The sequence below is a fragment of the Peromyscus maniculatus genome, chromosome 4 (genome assembly GCF_049852395.1).
Source record: "Peromyscus maniculatus bairdii isolate BWxNUB_F1_BW_parent chromosome 4, HU_Pman_BW_mat_3.1, whole genome shotgun sequence".
NCBI classification, from domain to species: domain Eukaryota; kingdom Metazoa; phylum Chordata; class Mammalia; order Rodentia; family Cricetidae; genus Peromyscus; species Peromyscus maniculatus.
The window spans coordinates 16,232,773-16,252,927 of record NC_134855.1 but is presented as its reverse complement, the minus strand read 5'-3'; the positions used below and the strand labels follow the sequence as shown (position 1 = coordinate 16,252,927).

The 20,155-nt window shown below is 46.4% G+C and overlaps 1 protein-coding gene across 9 annotated transcripts in view; it reads right to left on the bottom strand.

Moving 5' to 3' along the window:
- Window positions 1-20,155, bottom strand: part of Cacna1b (calcium voltage-gated channel subunit alpha1 B) — a 157,824-nt gene that overhangs the window by 117,336 nt on the left and 20,333 nt on the right. For all 9 annotated transcript variants that reach the window (XM_076569298.1, XM_076569302.1, XM_076569299.1 and 6 more), the window contains exons 4-6: window positions 5,539-5,630; window positions 3,473-3,625; window positions 2,441-2,631 (exon numbers count right to left, since the gene is read on the bottom strand). In XM_076569298.1, the coding sequence (XP_076425413.1) occupies window positions 2,441-2,631; window positions 3,473-3,625; window positions 5,539-5,630 (436 nt within the window). The remainder of the gene's footprint in view (window positions 1-2,440; window positions 2,632-3,472; window positions 3,626-5,538; window positions 5,631-20,155) is intronic.

Here is a 20,155-nt window from a genome sequence, read left to right as displayed (position 1 = left end):
AGTGATACTAAAAAGCCAGGAGCAAGTCCAGAGAGCCAACGGCTGCTCAGGATACACTGAGGACTACATGCCTGACCTCTGTCTGAGAGGATAGCTCCTTGATAGGATACTCATGGCCTCCCTGAGCAGCTCTAAGGATACTTCCCCCTAAATGGAACCCCATAAGCCCCACGGTTAGGGTTAATCCTATCTAGTCATGTCTTCAGCAGGTCCCCAATTCAGGTTACATGTACCTCCACAATGCTTTCTCCACAAACCCCCAGAATCTCTCTCTCACCCTATGCCTGGCTCAAGATGGCTCAGCACCCAGGCATAATCTGAATAGCTGAAAACATAAAGGCCACCCCCTTTATTATTATAACAAAGCCCACTGAAGAGAAAGCTCCCAAACCCAGCTTAACACCACAGCTATTTTACTGTATGAACTCCGGTGGACTCGACTAAAGAGTATAATGAATCTCCATGTGCGTCTACTGCTAAAAGCAAACCGTGAGTGAAGCGGATGCTGAGGATGGGCACCTCCCTTTAGACAGCAGGACACCTGAGCTCTGTCCCAAAGCTAGGCTGGCCACCAAGGCAACTGTCAGGATCTCTGCCCCCCAGCCTGGCAGGTCTGCAGACTCTGTTCTTAAATAGCCCTAGATACATAGACTGAGTGAAGCTTATAACTTCTGAGCCCTGAACACTGACTGTCACCAAAATAACTGTCTCCAACGCAGGACTGACATTCAGAACGCCCCCCCCCCCTTGGTTTTTTGAGACAGCATCTCATGCCCACTCTCCAAATCCCTACTGTATCCTCTACCTATCCAAAGCCAAGGGTCCACTGGTCACATCTCCCCAGACTCCTGGCTCGAGTGTACTCTCGTCCTCACTGTCTACTTCCCAAAGCTCATGAGGTGCTCTTCCCTGTCCTTGTTCCCTAGCAGATGGTTCACAAGACTCTAGGACAGGGTGAGGGAGGTAACAGGGCCATCTTCCTACAAGAAGATTGAGATTTGCTAGAGTTGGTTATAGAATCATCAAGAAAAACCTTGGGAAATGGTAATTAAATGGGTCACTAGCACCCCCAGGGGCCTTATATTGGACATCCTTCATGGCCTCCAGTTTCATAGATGTGGTCACTCAGGAGTGGCACTATTTGAGAGGATTAAGAGGTGTGGCCTTGTTGGAGGAAGTGTTTCACTGGGAGTGGGCTTTGAGGGCTCGAAAGCCCATACCAAGCGCAGCGTCTGCCTCTCTGTCTACAGATCAAAATGTAGCTCTCAGCTACTGCTCCAGCGCCTGCCTGCCTGCTGCCATGCTGAGAATTGACTAAACCTCAGTAAGCAAGTCCCCAGTTAAATTCTTTCCCTTATAATAATTGCCTTGGTCATGGTGTCTCTTCACAGCAATAGAACACTGACTAAGACATCCACCAGACCCAGACTCCCTCAAATTGCTGAGACAGGCTAGAATCCTAATGAGAATAAGGGGGGAAATGAAAGGGTTTATTTGTCTTATACTTCCACACAATTATCATCGAAAGAAGTCAGGGGAGGAAATCAAGGGAGGAACCTAAAAGCGGGAACGGAAGCAGCGGCCATGGAGGAGTGCTGCATACCGGCTTGTTTAGTCTGCTAGCCTACACAGTCCAAGACCACCTGCCCGGGGGTGGCATGACCCACAAATGGCGGGCCTCCCAAATCAATCGCTAATTATGAAAATGTCCCATGGGCCTGCCTACAGGCCGATCTCAGGGAGACATTTTCTCAATTGTGGTTCCCTCTTCTCGGATAACTCCAGTTTGCGTCAAGCTGACAGACCAACCAGGACAATGGACAAAGTACACCCAAAGCAAACACACACAACCCAAGCTCTGGAGGAATCCCAGCATGCTGTGGAGGAGCAGGCGTCTGGGCTCCATTCCAGAGCAGTCCTAATCCTACTCCATACCATCTTTACTTGGCCCTCAGACCTCACTGGCCCTTGCCTCAATCTAGAAAATTCCAACAGGAATATACTAGTGGTTAACAGCAGCCTACAGGCCTAGGGCCTGGACAAATTAATCAACTTCTCTATAACCCGCTTTTAATCATTTGTACAAATCAACAGGGGTGTGGCACGATATGTCACAACAGGCTTACTATGCGCAGGCTCACAGCATCAGCTGCTGTCATCACCAAGAGCAACAGCAGCATCTTCTCTGCATTAGCTCATCTGGTCTATCGAACAGCCCCCAGTCTCATCCAGAGTATGAGTTGATATGGACCACAGGGTCTTGAAGACACACCGGGATAAAGGGGCCTATATTCTACCCTAGAGTAGGAGAATGGGCTAAGGACTGGGAAAGAGTTCTCAGTCAGAATTGTCCCTAAGAGAGACACACCCCAGCCCCCGGAAGCACCATCCTGAGAGCTCCAGACAATACCACCAGGGCTAGGGCAAAGATGTAACTCACATTGTAGAGGATGTCAGTCCAGCCCTCCATGGTGATACACTGGAACACTGTCAAGATGGCAAACAGGATGTTGTCGAAGTTGGTGATGCCAAAGTTGGGTCCTGGCCAGTACTCCCGGCATTCAGTGTCACCCTCACACAGCCGAGCTGGGGCCTCCTTGCCACAGGGAAAGTCACCCACAGGCTCTGCATCTGTGAAGAGGAGCAAACATGAAATCTCTGCTCCCTAAGTCTCCATCATCACCCCACCCTTTATCATGCCTGCATCTGATTGGTCCTCTCACTAACCTTACACCCGCCTCCACTGCAGCCAATCATCTGCCCTCTCTGGAGCAACTTGCTCACCTCTCTCCCTCTCCCTCCTGAAACCTTCCCATTGTCAGTCAAATGTGCTCAAGACCCCTTCATCTTGAAAGCAGCTCAAGCAGACACTTATATGCCAACTCTAACTGTAACCTGACTTCTCTTCTTTCTCCCAGCCTGGGGAACAGTGAGAGGGACTGATAAATGATAAGTCTCATAAATGATTACTAAGTTTATTTCTCCTTCCCCAATTGCTTGATTAAGGCTTCAAAAATACCATGATTTGCCCTCCAGTCTTCCTATTTCTCGTACAGGCTCAAGTTCTTAAGCACAGCCCTGAAAGCACATGATTTCCTCATCTCAGTGTTCTTCACTCTGCACTTCTGCACTTCCTGTCCCTGTAACTGGAGCGCTCTGGAAGGGTGGCCAAACAGCCGTCCTTACTCTGCTCATCAGCAGCCTTAGCAGGAAGGCTGCCCCTGGGGAGCTCATGCACAACAGGCCCCAAGCTGTTCTATATCAAATACTTTTGTTTCCTTCACAGATGTTTTTATAGTGTTATTTTATTCACGTATCTATTTACTTCTTACTATTTATCAGGCTACCAGAATGTAAGTTCTACTTTACTGGTCTGGAAGCTCCAAAGCCGCTGCGGCAGGACCAGGGGCCTGTCTGGCGGGTAATACATCTGGGGTCCTCCCTTGAGCCCGAGCAGCACTGCACGACTTACCTGTGCTGTTGGGGAAGCAGGCTTTATGGAACTTGCCCATGTAGAACTCGAGCCCGATGATGGCGAACATGAGGATGGCAAAGAAGAGCAGCAGCCCGATCTGCAGCAGCGGAACCATGGCCTTCATGATGGACTTGAGCACCACCTGCAAACCTGCAATCGGAGGACAGAAGAGGCAGTGACAGGAGAGGAAGGACATGACAGGGAGTGCTTACACAGGCAAGACAAGGAGTCCTCTGTGGCCAAGTATGAGGTCTGAAGGAGAAGTTAGAAGAACAGGACCTAGAAGCGAGGGAAGCGAAGAGTTCGGGATAGGGAATGGGCACAGGTGAGAGAGAGGAAGGAGAATTCAGTCTGAAAAGAGCAGAAAACCCTCAGGGTGGGGAGAGAGGGAGAGGGGGGAGAGAGAGAGAGAGAGAGAGAGAGAGAGAGAGAGAGAGAGAGAGAGAGAATGAATATGAAATATACAGAAGAAAAAGAAGCATCCTAAGAGGAAAGACCAGGGAATCTTGGGAATGAGGAGCAGGGGATCCTGGAAAAGTAAACACACAGAGATTCCTAGTACATCAATCTCCTCGGGAAAAGAAGGCAATTCTCCAAAACCAGAAAGTGTCTTGTCACTGGCCACAGGGCACAAGGGAGCTGGCCAGAGAAACTGCCAAGATAGATTATAACACTTAATCCTTCACCCTTTCCTCTTAGCCTTGGCTCTTAGACATGGAACTGAACCCTCATCTATTCTGAGAAGAACAGGAAGTCAGCCAAGGGTTTTCTTGTAGTGGTCTCAGGATAACACAACACCAAGTCCCTGCCCACTCAGGCCCTTAGTAAGCCTGAAGCCGAACCTTTGCTAGACCACGGAAATAGTCACAAGGAACAGCCTGTGTCCAACATGCTTACTAAGTCCCCCAGCCAATCTCTTGCCCATATTTGCCTCCTAGCCAACTCAGTACCAGGCCCATCAGGCACTAAGACAAGGTTGCCCATGGTAGCCTTAGACATTTCCCTGTTCTACAACCTTGCTTGGTCTCTAATCTGTTCTTCACTCCCAGGAAATGAAGGTAAGAGGTAGAAACACAAGTCTGGAAAAAAAAAAACAGGGCCACTGCAGTAGTCTGAATGTAACTGGTCCCCATAAGCTCATAGGGAGTGGCACTATTAGGAGGTGTGTCTTGTTGGAGTAGGTAAGGCCTTGTTGGAAGAAGTGTGTCACTGTGAGGCTTTGAGGTTTCCTATGCTCAAGATGCCACCCAGTGTCACAGTACACTTCCTGTTGCCTTCTGATCAAGATGTAGCCAGTACATGTCTGTCTGCACGCTGCCATGCCCCCCACCATGATGATAATGGACTGAACATCTGAACTGTAAGCCACCACCTCATTTGAATGTCTTTCTTTGTAAGAGTTGCCAATGATCATGGTGTCTCTTCACAGCAATAGAAACCCTAACTAAGACAGCCACCCTCTGGGATTTTGTGAAGAATGAACTGAAAAGGGTTTTGTAGTGGTTTGAATCAGAAATGTTCCCCAGGGGCTCAGGTATCTGAATACCTAGTCCTCAGTGTGTGGCACGGTTTGATAAGGTTATGGAACTTGAGGACATAAAGCCTTCCTGGAGGAATTGCATCACTGAGGAGGGGGAGTGAGACTTTACAGCCAGGCTTCATTTCCAGTTTTCTCCCGATGCTTCCTAAGTGTCATTGGGATGTGATCTGACTCCCTGCTCCTGCCCCTTGCTGCCATGCCTCCCCCACCATGAAGGACTCTCCCTCTGGAACCATAAGTGAAAATAAACTCTTTGGTAAGCTGTTTTTGGTCATGGTGTTTTCTCACAGCAGTAAAAGGTAACTAATACATGTCAAAAGTAGACATCTCAGGGGTAAGGATGTAGTTCAGTGGTAGAGTAAGTGTTTGGTATGCACAAGGTCCAATCCCCAACACACACACACACACACACACACACACACACACACACACACACACAAAGTGTTCAAAGGGCCCAATACTTAGGAGCCACAGCTTTGATGAGGGTGGAAGAGTTATATTGGGCCTGAATGTCTAGACTTACTTGGAATTCCAGACACCAGCTTCAGGGGTCTTAGTACACGCACAGCCCTCAGGGTCCGAAGGTCAAAGTCTGTTCCAGCTGTGGCGAGAATCCTGGCAAAAACAAAGACAAGGGATATAAGAGTTTCCACACTGAGTCTACGAAGAAACAACACTCATTTCACCACTTGTGTCCTGTCTCCCAAGAGCAGCAACACATTCTCTCCTGTGTCCCCTGCCATCCAACCACAAGCCAGGGCAGGTCAGGGCCAAGCAAAGGGGGACAGAACCGACTCCTGAAGGAATGCCAACAAGGACTTTATCTGTATGTTGTCCCTCTAGTTCAAAGAGGGACATCATCTGAGTGGGTATGCAACCATTGCCCTGGGAGTGAATCTTACTCCAATAGAGTCCACGCCTAAACCACATCCCAAATCAACCCTAACCGCACTTCCTGCTGCTTCATAAAAGACGACAGCGTGTAGCAGCAGAGGTAGACTGGACCCTGAAGGATGCCTGAGCCACACCTCCCATTGCCCTTCTTCATGTTATTCTAGGAGAATAGAGAATGGAAGGTAGATTCAGGACTCGGGAAAACATCATCATGGGAGATGTCATCAGGATGGCTGGAACCATAAGCCAACAAATTCTTCATCAGTGGCCTTTGTCGTGGTGTTTCCTCCCAGCAGCAAGCAGTAAACAATACATGCCAGCCCTTCTTCCTGCCGCCTGGCTCCCACCAGCCAACAGTACAGAGTTCGGGAAAACTGTCATTCCTACTAGAGCTAGAAGCCATGAACTAGTGAGATTTTCTGACCTTGAAGGCAGAGGTTTTTAATTAACTAACAGACAAACCCATACCACACTGTCAAGAGGGAAGCAAGGCACTGCATTGTCTCCCCATCCAGACAAGCTGCTGCGGCACTGCTGTTGCCAGGGACTGCACAGAAGACTCCCACAGCCCCCACAGACCCTGGACACAGAGTTCATACGGCATTACTGCCAGAGAGGTGGTCCACCCAGTACAAACTCCACTTCACCCAGTGACCTCAGCTGAGATAGCTCCACATCAGCTTGAAACTGGGCCACTACTTGAGTACCTCTGACCCAGGTAGTTCCATGGTGATCTTCATTTCTGAGGCTCTACCTTCATACTGCCATGTACACAGAAATGGCTGCAACATCAGGACCCAAGAGCTGCTCAGAGCACTGACTCAGAGGAGAGACTGAAACCTGGCATTTAAATACAGCCCCCACCTCACAGACACGGGCCAGATTCCACAGAAAGGAAGGGGCACAGTCAGGAGCCAGGACACCCACATAGGTTGCACCCGGCCTGACAAACGGTCAGGCACAGCCCTGCTCCTCCCTCTGAAGAGAGCCACACACAGCTACGTGACCCTACACATACCCAAGCCTAGTCCCACAGCCAGGTAGATGGTAACACTATCATACTTGCCTGCTATAGTCAGCCAGCCAGAAGCAATCAACCACACACACCCATGCCCAGCACAACAACCAGCCAGAAGATGGTCCTGCCCTCAGGAGGCAACACAAAGACACTGGTTTGCAGTACTTTCAGGCACCCATGCCCAGCCCAACAGTCAACCAGGAATCAAACAGAATACTTGGTGCTGATGAAGTTAATGAATGAAATAAGGATAGTTGATGATTGCTACACAAACTAGATTAAGTAGAAGTTAAGTTTTTTGACCTTGAAGACAGGTATTTTTAGCTAACTCAACGAGATGAAAGGAATGAAAAAAGTGACCAAAGCTTATGGGGCCTGGGCCTACAAGACATGATTAAGCAAACAAAAACTTGCATATGAGAGATCCAGGGAATAAGACAGAGAAAAGCACAGAAAGTTCATTTAACAAAACAATATCTGAAAAATGTCCAACTCGGGAGAGATATGGACATCTGGGTTCATGAAGCCATTGGCCTAAGGAGACTTAATCCAAAATGACTCTCTCCAAGACACATTAGAACTTAATGGTCAAAGGTTAAAGGCCAAGATGGAATTCTAAAGTCAGAGGAAAAAAGTCACATATAAAGGACTCCTGTTACAGTACATTCTCAGGACAAATCTCGCAGGCAGAGAGATAACAGGATAACATTCAGGGTGCTGAAATGGAAATGTGAGCCATAAATACCACACCCAGCAAAGCCTGCCTCAGAAGTGGAGAACAAAGGTCTGTCTCAAATAAGCAAACACTGAAGGAAATCATCACCCCCAGAGCAGCCCTATGATATAGGAGTAAGGAAATCCTTCATCTAGACGTGGAAACAACACCATGAAGCACACGAAAATGAAGACCTCACTGGTAGAGAAGATATACAAATGAGAAAGGAAAGAAAGCTGTATTGCTATAGAAACCACCAAAATAAGGGTTAGTGGGAAAAATAAAATATATACATTAACAGCCAAAAAGTAATTAATATGACAGGAGTCACTTGTTACCTATGAATAATAATCTTTCATCTAAGTAAATCCCTCAATAGACTGGCTAAATGAATTTAAATAGAAGGCTCGACTATCTGCCAACTATAAGGAACTCACTTCATGAGAAAAGACACACGCCAGGTGGTGGTGGTGCATACCTTTAATCCCAGCACTCGGGAGGAAGAGGCAGGTGGATCTCTGAGTTCGAGTCCACCCTGGTCTACAAAATGAGTTCTAGGACAGCCAGGACTGTTATATCGAGGAACCCTGTCTCAGAAGAAAAAGAAAGAAAGAAAGAAAGAAAGAAAGAAAGAAAGAAAGAAAGAAAGAAAGAAAGAAAGAAAGAAAGAAAGAAAGAAAGAAAGAAAGAAAGAAAGAAAGAAAGAAAGAAAGAAAGAAAAGACACACATTGCGTTCAAGTAACTTCACAAACAGGAAAAAGAAAGACAAAGAATGTAACTGTTGTGACAAAAAGACAAATTAGCAACAGAATACAACAACTGTAAATATATATGAACCAGCAAATACTAGATCTACAAGAGAGACAGGTTCCACTGTAACAATAACTGAAAGTCTCAAAAAACCCACTTTTATCATTGGGCAGATGACCTACACAGAAAATCAACAAAGAAACATCAATTAAATGAAGCCTAGACCAAATGGACAGAATATTTCCTCCACAGCATCAGAATACAATTCTTCTCACCACACGAACACCCACCAGGAGAACCATACTTTATATGGGGTAGAGAAGAGCAGTCTGAGGGTGAAGCTAGCGCGGGGTGAGCTGTTGTCCAGAGAGCGTCCTGAAACAACAGCCAGACTTTCCACTTTGAACGAGTTTATTAAATATGCAGCAAGCAAGAGTCAAAACCAAGTAGCAAGTGGCAGACAGGTGAGGTCACCCAACTGGATACACCTAACACCCTGCAGAAATGAACCAGGACGCCTACTACCACAGCCGGGGTTTCACTCTATTGTTCTGGGCAGGTGTCTCCACAGGTGGGCTTCCAGCTTCCCATCCCCATCTCAGCTGTATGTTTGCAGCAGGGGTTAAACAGCATAACCTCTGTCGGAAACGGTTTGTCTCCTAGCTCCTCTCAAAGACACCATGTTTTTATCCTCTTAGGCTGTTTGCTGGTCTCCCTGTCCCTTGCCATCACGTCAGGGGACCAGCCTGCCCCAGGACAAAGGGTCTTGGGAGACACTTGAGAACATCTGGGGATGAGGAGATGGCTCAGTTGTTAAAAGCACGGTTGCTCTTATAGAGGACGCAGGTTTGGGTCCCAGCGTCTATATGGTGGCCCACGATCATATGCAACTCCAGTTGGAGGGGTCCAACACCCTCTTCTGGCCTCTTTGGGAACTAGGCACACACATGATACACATATATTCATTGAAAAGCACTCCTCATATACATAAAATAAAAAAGCTTTAAAAAAAAGAAAGAAAGAAAGAAAGAAAGAAAGGAAGGAAGGAAGGAAGGAAGGAAGGAAGGAAGGAAGGAAGGAAGGAAGGAAGGAAGGAAGGAAGGAAAGAACAGAATAGAATGAAGAGCTGGAGAGCACTGGCTACCCTAGCAGAGGGCCTGGGTTTGATCTCAGCACCCACATGTCACACTACAGTCCCTAACTCTAGTTCCAAGGGATCTATCTAGCTAATGCCATATTCTGACTCCATAGGCACTGCATGCTTTTGGTTCATAGACATACAAACAAGCAAATTATCCATATACATAAATTTTTAAAAACTGGTATTAAAACACTGAAGTATGTCAACACAAAAATCACAAATGACAAAGTAATAATTGAAAAGTCTTACTACAATACCACAAAGAATACTATGAAGAAAACGAAAGCAATATTTTCGGGTTGGCCTTAAGGTACAGGTCTATAATCTCAGCTACTTGGGTAGCTGAGGCATGAAGACCAGACGTTCTAAGGTATCCTGAGCTACAGGCTGAGTTCAAGGCCAGCATGCCTAAGTTAGTGAGACGCTGTCACAAAATTAAAAAAGAGGGCTGGGATGCCTTGTGGTAGGGTATTGCCTAGCTTGTGCAAGACCTGGGTTCAGTCACCAACACTACAAAAGAAAAAAGAAAAGAAAGGGAAATGAAAAGAAGAAAAAGAAAAGGAAGGAAGGAAAAAGTACTTCCCGTGCAATTAAAAGAAAACAACTGACATCCAGGAAAAGTAAGTTCCTAAAAATTCACATGAAAATTGCAAAATGCTTATCAGAAAAATCAAATGTCACAAGAAGAAAAAAAAAAAGCCATTCGGAGCCATTGGCAGCCGGGGAACTCACACCCAAGCTGAGCCATTCGGAGCCATTGGCAGCCGGGAACTCACACCCAAGCGGAGCAGGCTGTTAAGCCTGGTGCTGTTTCTCCCAACAGCTCTGCTGAAAGGAAAAAAAAAATTGCAGAATCATGTCAGAGAGTGCCCGGTAAATGTTAAAATGAGCAGCCTGTGACTCAGGAAGCCACTGCTAACTATATAGACAATATATTCAGGCATGTTCGTGTAGTTCTTTGTAAAAGTCAAGATCAGAAATATCCTACTGCTTTTCACAAAGAAAGGGGAAAAAATAATCATGGAATACGCATATAATGGGCACATTATACTTCAGTTAAAAATGGATGAGTATGCAAAATTAAATAGGCCTACATACATTAATACATAAATGTTTAAAACAGGACTGGGACTGTAGCTCAGTTCGTAGAGTGCTTGCGTAGTATGCATGAAGCCCTGAATTTAATCAGTGCCCAAATACCATACCAGACCTGTGTGGTAACTCACAGCCAACTGCCACTACAGACTCTGAGACCCCAGGGTCTAACCTAAGCAAGAGCCCCTGTCCTAGCCCACTACGTTAGCCATCAAATGTCACGCTAAAACCCACAAATGGTGCCAGACGTGCCAGAATCTTCAACTTCATCTGTTGTTCAGGAACAGGTTCCTTAGTGGACATAGCATTCTAAACCCCAGAAAGACTTGGAAGTAAACATGGTTCTAGTCTTGGTTGTCAACCTGACTACATCTGGGATTAACTAAAATTGAAGCAGCTAGGCACACTTGTTAGGCATTTTTTCCCTTAATTGCGTCATTTGAAGTGGGAAGACCCACTTCTAACCCAGATCTTTTAAGGTGGGAAGGTCCACCTTTAATCTGGCCCCACCTTCTGCTGGCAGCCTATACAAGGATGCAGAAGAGAAACTTGCTCTCTTTGCCTGCCTGCTCTCGCTGGCAAGTCTGTGCCTTCACTGGCACTGGAGCCTACCTCTTCAGGATTCTGGCATCTACTGAAGACCAGCTGAGACATTCAGCCTCACAGACTGAACAACTACTGGATTCTTGGGCTTGCTGTTGGTAGACAGCCATTTTTGGACTAGCTGGACCACAGTCTAATAAATCCCCCTTCTCCATATAGATTCATTCTACCAGTTCTGGACCTCTAAAGCAGTGGTTCTCAACTGTGGGGGAGTCATATACCAGACATTTACATTATGATTCATATCAGTAGCAAAATTACAGTTATGGAGTAGCAATGAAATAATTTTATGATTGGGAGCCAACACAACATGTATTAAAATGTATTAAAGGGTCACAGCATCAGGAAGTTAGAGAACCCTGAATAATACAAAAATGTTTATGAGAAATCAAACCTTCTGTGGTAATATTTTTTAATTATGACTAAGAGAGTTTATCAGAACACAGGCAACTGCACTGTGAGTCTAATTAAAAGATACGAGGGCCAGTGAGCTGGGTCAGCTGGTATAAGCGCTGCCAATCCCAACCGTCTGAAGTCGGAGCTGGACACTCAACCACTCACTTGGTGGAAATCAAAGACCGGACTCTCTCTCACAGGTTGTCCTCTGACAGCTACACGTTCACACACACACACACACACACACACAGAGAGAGAGAGAGAGAAAGAGAGAGAGAGAGATACAGACAGACAGACAGACAGACAGAGTAAAGACAAATAAAGGACTCTGAAATGACCCTCCTGCCAGATGCTAGCACTTGTATCACCATCATACTCCTTGTAATAAGCATTTTACAGTAATTATTTTTTATTTTATTTGGTATCTTATTTATTTTTAAAAAATTGCTATCCTTCTTGTGGCCAGGATTCTTCTTCTGTCTCCCAAGCACGTCATGGCTGTTGCTATCTTAAAATCAGAGAGCAGCTGGAACTGTCCACAGAAGAGTCTGATAAACTGGAACCTATAAACATTCCTTACAAGGCACAGGAGACCCCTCCCCTCTCTAAGCACATATGAGCAATTAACAAATCGTTGATGGCGAAGAAAACTTCTTCAGGGCTGCAGTGGCCCTTAAGTTGCCCATGCTCCTGTAAGTAAACTAGTTAAAATCACTGCTTCGCCAAGCTACACTTGGGCAGAATCATTCCTTTGGTCTATTGCTGCCCTCTCCATCTGAAATGAAGAGAAATAGACTATCCTCTAAAGTCACAGATAAATCCCCCACCAAAACAAAATAAAAACAAACAAAAAACAACTTCAAGGTAACTGTCTAAACATTTATATTAGCAATGATAAAGTAGAAAGTTCAGTGCTAGGAGTGGTGGTAGCACATACCTTTAATCTCAGGACTTGGAAGGCAGAGGCAAGCAAGCTCTGTTGAGTTCAAGGCCAGCCTATTCTAACACACATTCTACAGTCAACAAGTATTTCTTGAGTGCTTTCTACATCCTAAGTTCTCGGCTTTACAAACCCCCAGAACAGGCTGGAAGATGCTCAGAGCCAGCTGCCCTTCACCTCCCTTCTTCACTCACCTGTCATGAGGGTTAGCATGAATCCTGGGAAGGAATACGAGTTCCATGGATTCTAGTGAAAGAGCCCAGAAACTTCTAAACCTAATGGCAAAGGACCCATAGAAAATTTATAAAAGTGAGCACAGTTCAGTGATGTGTGAATAATGGAAGCCAGAAAACTAAACAGTAATGGTGTGCAGACTCATAAAGAATGAATTAACAAAAGCTTTGGAAACAGAATGCTGAGTGGCAGCAAACGAGACATGAAAATAAAGATGTAACAGAACTGGTGGAAACATAAACTGGCACAGCCCGTTTGGAAACAACCTGGCAAAACCCTGGTGTTGTAACCGTCACACACTTGTTTACGCGGTCTGGGAACCTGCCCCATCAAAACCATGCGGAGTTAGGTGCTGCCAAGGCTGGTCATCGCAGGCTTACAATCCATGGCCCCAACTCAGCAGAGAGCACTTCATACAGGAAGAGAACACAGTGTGGTCACTGCAGACGACAGCAGTATGTGGACGTCTCCATGGGACACAATGTTAAAGGCTAATACGTGTACAGAACGGATAGGCCTCCCACATCCTAAAAGAAAGCCATCGCACACAAAGGTCACATCCTGTGATCTTTCACAGATGTGACAAAAACAAACATGCACTTGTCAGCAGTGGCCCCAAGTGGAGTGGTGGGCACAGAGCTTCTTTAGGGGGTGACGTAAATGTTCTAAGATTAGACCAAGGTGTACAACTCCATGAGCATCTCACACAAAGCGCCAGTGATTGCATGCTACAAAAGATGGAGGTGACAATGTTTGCCTCAATTAAAAAAAAAAAAAAGGTTAAGTGCAAACTTTTACCTCACTTATAAAATGTACAGGGACTCAAAACCTCAGAGCACACACCCACACAGCTTGCAACTGTGGGCAGCCATTTCATTCCACAACAGCTCTGTACACACAGCTACAGCCAGACACAGAAGCAGGCCAAGGACACGGAAACAAGAAACACAGCCCACATGACCCAGACAGGTGGACACAACCCAGGCAAGGGGTACACTCATGAACACAGACACACAGCACTGACATGTGGACACATGAAGAGACCATGTGGACACATGTGTAGATACAACAGCATTCCCCTGGTAAACGATAGCGCCTACAGAGGGAAGCCCTCCCAGGAACAGAGAGGCACGGAGGAGGGATAGGCCCTTATAACTAAAAACCCTGAGCCAACCCTGAAACTAATCCCATATTCCTCAAACCTGGAGTCCCAGCTGGGTGTTCACGGCCACCTACCCACAAGTCATGAATTGGCAAAGATGACTGACTAAATTTCTGTCTGGAGCAACATCTGAGCCCCCACAGCTAGCTGCTCCCATGATCTGCAGGTCTCATCCTTTGAGCAGCCATACCAGTCGGAACACCAGAGGTGACTGAAAACTGGTGTCCTCAGGCCCCACGCACCTGGGGCTACCTTGGCCTGGCCCTGCCTGCATATTCTCTCTGCTTCTTTCTGCCCCATCCACCTGGGCTGGCTCCTCAGAGCACCTGTACCGAGCATGGGTGTGACCACAAAGCTCATGGCACCCAGCAGTCCCAAGCCTATGTGTGCACACTTTGGGAGCTACTTGGAGACAGCCATCAAAACCATGACGGCAGCACTGAGTGGGCACATAGTCTCTGCCCAGCAGGCACATGCAAGGCTCACTGAGCCCGTACTGCCTCTTGGGACATGGGCAACTGTCTTCCATTTTGCCAGCCTGAGGCCAAGGATCCTCTGAGCACAGCTGGCAGCCCTACCTTGAAGCTCCCGTTACATAAAGTCCCGGGAAGGGAACAACATAGACTGACCATTGGTGTCTCCAGCCACCAGGACAAGACAGCAGGACAATGCCATCCCAACATCGCTACAGGAAACCCTCTGACACTTAGAAACATCTACATTTGGGCAATTTAAAAAAAAAAAAGTCTAGAGGAAAAGGAAGCCCACCTCTCATGGGCTGCCACTCCAGTGATGGAAATTTGAGACAAGCCTCTGTCTCACTAAGTGCTGAGATGGGAGGCATCTCTTCATCCACTAGACCAGGCAGCTAGGGATACCTCCACTCTCGACTAACGGACACTCTAGCTCAGCAAGTCATGCCTGGAGGAACTTCAAGTTATAGGCTCCTGCGACCAAGAGCTAGAGGTCTAAGTGACAGCAATCTGAGTCACAGACACTTGGCCTGTCCACTTGCCCAGCCTACCTGCATATCCTTTTTCCCTGACACAGAGGTCATAGAGAAGTGCCATGTCTGTGGTGAGACTCCCATGAAACACCCTGCAGATGTGCCCACCTGCATTGGCACCTAGTGGCAGGATCAGACACCAGTGTCCTTGTGACCTGCTACCACAGTAAGACAGTAAGGAGGCATCTGGGTCCCACAGCCCAGGGTGCTCTGCTTGGGAAAGGTTTGCTTTGCACACCCTGGCTCTGGCCTATCCAGGGCAAAGGAAGAACCTCTAGGCCAGGGCAGACCCAGGGAGGCAGCCTGCTACACAGCAGACAGAGCAGCAGAGACACCATCTCCTAGGAACTGCTTTGTCACTGACTTTCCAGGTGCTGGTGTCACCCAAGAAGCTGCTGGTGGTTTCCATGGAGACAGACATCTGAGTCTCATCCAAAGACGCTCTGGCTTTATCCCAGCCTCCAAGTCCCATCCCCACTCCAAGCGGCCAAGAAGAGCAGACCCATGGCTCCCTGCCTCCCAGCAGTACAAGCCCCTGCTCCCCTCTAAGGCCAGGAGATCTCAGGTGGGATGCACAAGGGCTTGGCCTGTCATGCAGAGACCCTGCAAACACACCCAACAGCAGGCAACTGTGAGCTGCCCACTGCATGCCAGGCTCTTTCATGACACCCTGTCAGGACCACTGCAGTCTGCACAAGACCCGGGGACAGAGCACAAGATACAGCACTGACACGGGAAAAGGCAGTTGGGAGCAGAACCAACCTCAGGAAAGACCTCGAATCACAACAACGAAATCCCAATGCCTCATTCGTCCCATAGTGACAGGTGCAGAGGGATGTCACAGTCCCTTCAGGAAAGGCTCTAGCCTTGTACGGTCATCCTCTCGGTCATCTCTAAGGAAGCACTACAGACAGACATCGAGACAACACATTATCCAGTGGCTTCCAGGCCTCAAACTTCCTCTTGAAGGCAGGGCAGGCAATCTTACAGGCTTCCCTGCCCTTCACCATCATCCTCAGACCTTTGTCACTCACCTCACTGGGAGAAAGGGACCTAGGAGGACACTTAGTCCTGGGCTGGCTCGAGAGCTCTAGATAGGCTCAGAAGAGGCCTACAACTGATCAAGTGCAGTAGAGCGCTGGCCAGCAAAACTCAGTGAGTGACAAGGACACTCACAGCATCCACAAGACCAGGAAATGCTCCAGGTGGCACCATCTGTCTTGCTTTTGAATGGTGTTTGGTTGTTGTTATTGTTGTTTTGTTTGCTATCGTTGTTGTTTCGAGACAGGTTCTCACACAGCCCAAACGGGCTTTGAATTCAAAGAGTAGCTGAGGGTGACCTCGAACTTTGATCCTCCAGTCTCTTCCACCACCCCATACACACCCTGGGTGCTGGAACTACAAGCAGACACCACCACACCCAGTATGTGCAGTACTAGAGACTGAAGTCATGGCTCCAGGCGTGACGGGCAAGTGCCCACCCCTGAGCTGCGCTCCAGCCCTTCCAGCAAGCTTTACTCTTCCTGCATCTCTAGGAGCTAAGAAGCTAGACTCAGCTTCATTCTGGTGCTGAACCTTCTGTGTCTGTGACCTGGGGCCCAAGACCTCTAAGTTCTAGCTAGCAGAATGGACATTACCTCCTTCCTCAACAAGGAGCCCTCTGCACACAACCTCTACACCTTTAGTATTATGTTCAAAAGGGCCCAGCTAGAACAGGAGGTCTAAGTGAGATCCAGAGACCCAGAATATAACATGGGAACGGCCACGTTTTCATGTAAAACCACTCAGGAGACACCACAAAGGGCCTGAGAGAGGGCCCAGTGGTGAAAGCACCTGCTGCCGAGTGAGCAAACTGGTTCAACACCTGGAACTAGAGGGCGGAAAGGGGGAACTGGCTCTTGCAGGCTGTCCTCTGACCTCCCAAAAGTGTGCAGTGGCATGTGTGTGCACCCCCCCACCCCCACACACACTCACACCCCTCAAGTGAAAAGCTAAGTGGATGAGCTCAGCACCAGACTGACAGGGACAGAGGACAGAACCAACGACCTATATGACAGAATGATGGACGCTACCCACTGTGAACAGAGAGAACACAGACATAAGGAGAAACACAAGTACGAACAACAATGGAGGCTTGCACCTCTAAAACTATGACATTAATACCACCACAGTTCCAGAAGGAAAAGAGAAAGGCTGGGGCAGCCAAAGTTATGTTTCAAGTTTTAATTATTGTGCCTAAGAGATTCAAAAAACAAAAATGCCTCTACCTATTAGCCCCTTGCCCAAGGACAGATACTTCCTGAAATGCTGGAGGCTATTGTTTGTGGGAGATAACAAGCCACATGTTTTCACTCCCTAAACAGGTTTGTTTGTCCCATCTGCATGACGTGCTTGATCACATGTGGGTGGAAAGTACATAGGCAAGAGATATGTCAGGATATATGCTTGGCCCTGATTGGATGTAGGTGGGAAGTATGTAGGGAGGAAATACATCAGGATGTGTGCTTGGCCCTGATTGGATGTGGATGGGAGGTATGTAGGGAGGAAATACATCAGGATATATGCTTGGCCCTGATTGGACCTGATGGAAAATAAGTGGCCCTGTGGTGTGGCATTTTTAAGCTTCTGCAAAATGTGATTTGTCACCATTTTCTGGGAACTCTGGAGTGGTTCTGGCCAGAGCCCATCATCCTGGAAGTATTTAACACTTTCCTCAAACTTGGCTCAAAAATTGTGGAACTAGTCTTTCTCTTGTGATTTTCAGGTTTAACAGACTGAAACAGTACTCAAAAATATAATGTCTTGAAAAATATGAAAGACACATAAACCGTCAGATTCAAGAAGCTGAACAAACTCTGAACAGGACCAACTCATAGGTACTCCAAACAAAACACAACACAGTAACCCACAGAAAACTTTAAAAAAAAAAGTCTTAAAAACAGACAGACAGACATCTTGATGATCATGGGAGGCAATTCATTAATTAATGTCCCATCACAAGCCACACAGGACAGAAGGAAATGGCACAGTTTAGAGGCTGGAGAAAAGAACTGTCAACTGCAAAAATACCCTTCAAGAATGAAGAGGAAATCAAGAAATCCTCAAATGAGTGAAAAGTAAATGCAATCTCCTCTCCTTCTGGGTTCTGTGAAATATATTTGATGGTTGAATCAAAGTCAATTTACTTAGACTTACTAACTTACTTACTTCCAAATATAAACAGAAGAAATACGTAAGGCAATTATAAGCAGAGTATAGTAATGGCAGGATTTCTCCTCCCGTAGATTAGTAAAATATCCTCAGGAGACTGGGCAAGTTTTGCATCCACAATGCACCACTCACACAGCTGCACTCACAGCTGCCTGTAACTCCGGGGATCCGATGACCCCTTCTGGCCTCCTTGAGAACCTGCACACATGTGGCATACACACATACAGACATACACATGCACATAAATAAAAATCAACCTAAAAGTAATTAATTAAATCATTGCATATATAATGACATAGGTAGGTTGACCATAAAAGGATTGAGAAAGAACTATTATGTAAACACTACCCAAAGAAAAGCAGCAGTAACTACATTTATATCAGGAAGGGAGGGGGAAGCAGACTTCAAAACAAAAATATTGCCAATATGTACCAAGACTATACGATGATTCAGAACATAAAGGTCCAAACCCTGGGACAAATGGCTGAAGTGCCTACTTAGCATATCAAAGCGGACCTGGCTGCCAAGTTCATCTCATCCCTCAGTCCCTCCCTGGCTACCAAGTTCTCCCAGGGTCCCTCAGTCCCTACGTGTTACAAGGTATGGCTGGCATGCCCCGCCCTCTACCTCCTAACTTTCCAGCTGCCCTTCCCCCAGAGGCTCCTCCCTATAATCCACCCATTTTGGTTACCTGTCTCTTTTTTACCTTTTGCCCTCTGTACCTGGTTCCCCTCTCTCCCTTCTCCCTTCCCCTCCTTCCATTCCTTACATGGCTCAGGGTCATATCTGTTCTAGACTCTTCCAAATGTCTCTGCCTCTGGCTGTCTCCCTTTTATCTACAATAAACTTTCTCCTCCACCATAACTAGGAGCAGCCATAGCATTCCTCTTTATTTTTTTTTTTCATTTACTTGCCACTTGTGATACTATAATGAAATACCTAAGACCAACATTTACAAACTTATAAATGATAGAGGCTTATATTTCTAATGGTTCTGGAGGTTAGGAAGTCCAAGATGGAGTAACAGCAGATTGCATGTCTGGGGAAGGACCAGTTTCTGCTTTCAAGACAGCGCCTTGTTGCTGCATCTCTACAGAGCCAAAATGATGGAAAGGCCTTTTATGGGGCACTAATCCCACCCATGAAGGTAGAGTCCTCACATTGTAATTGCTGTTGAAAGGTCCACCTTAAGATTCAACATGAGTTTTGAGTAAGCACAAACATTTAAAGTTCCCAGTGGTTCTCAACCTTCCTAATGCTGCGACCCTTTAATGTAGTTCCTCGTGTTGTGGTGACCCCCAACCACAAAATTATTTTTATTCCTACTTCATAACTATAATATTATTACTGCTATGAATTGTAATGTAAATATTTTTGGAGACAGAAGCTTGCCTAAGGAGTCACGACCCACAGGTTGAGAACCACTGATTCTAAACCAAAGCAATATGTCCACCAATCAACAGAGCTGCAAAACAGAAAAGAAGAAGAAAAAAACAAACTCAGCAAGCTGGAAGGAAGATAGACAAACTCAAAGTGAGAACTGAAGACTTCAGTGCCACTCTCAAATGCTTAAGACAAAGAAAAAAATCAACAAGAATTTCTAGAATAATGCAACTAACAGAAACTGTTGAGAAACGTTCTACATGACATTATGTACCATCTTTCCAAGTAGCCATGGGAACATATAACATAAATCAAATTTGTCCCCAAAAGAAATCTTAACAAACTTTTAAAAATGAAATCATACTGAGTGTGCTCTCTGACCACAATGGAATCCAAATGGAAATGACAAGATTCTGGAAACTCTCCAAGCACTTGGAAACTGGCCACACCTCTGAACAATGCCTAAGTCACAGCAGGAATCCAAAGTAAAATTCAGTAACACAGAGACCTGAGTTAAACTGACAATGCAATATATCAGAAGAAAACGTGGGCAGCTAGGGCAGTGCTCACAGGCAAATGTACAGCACTGAAA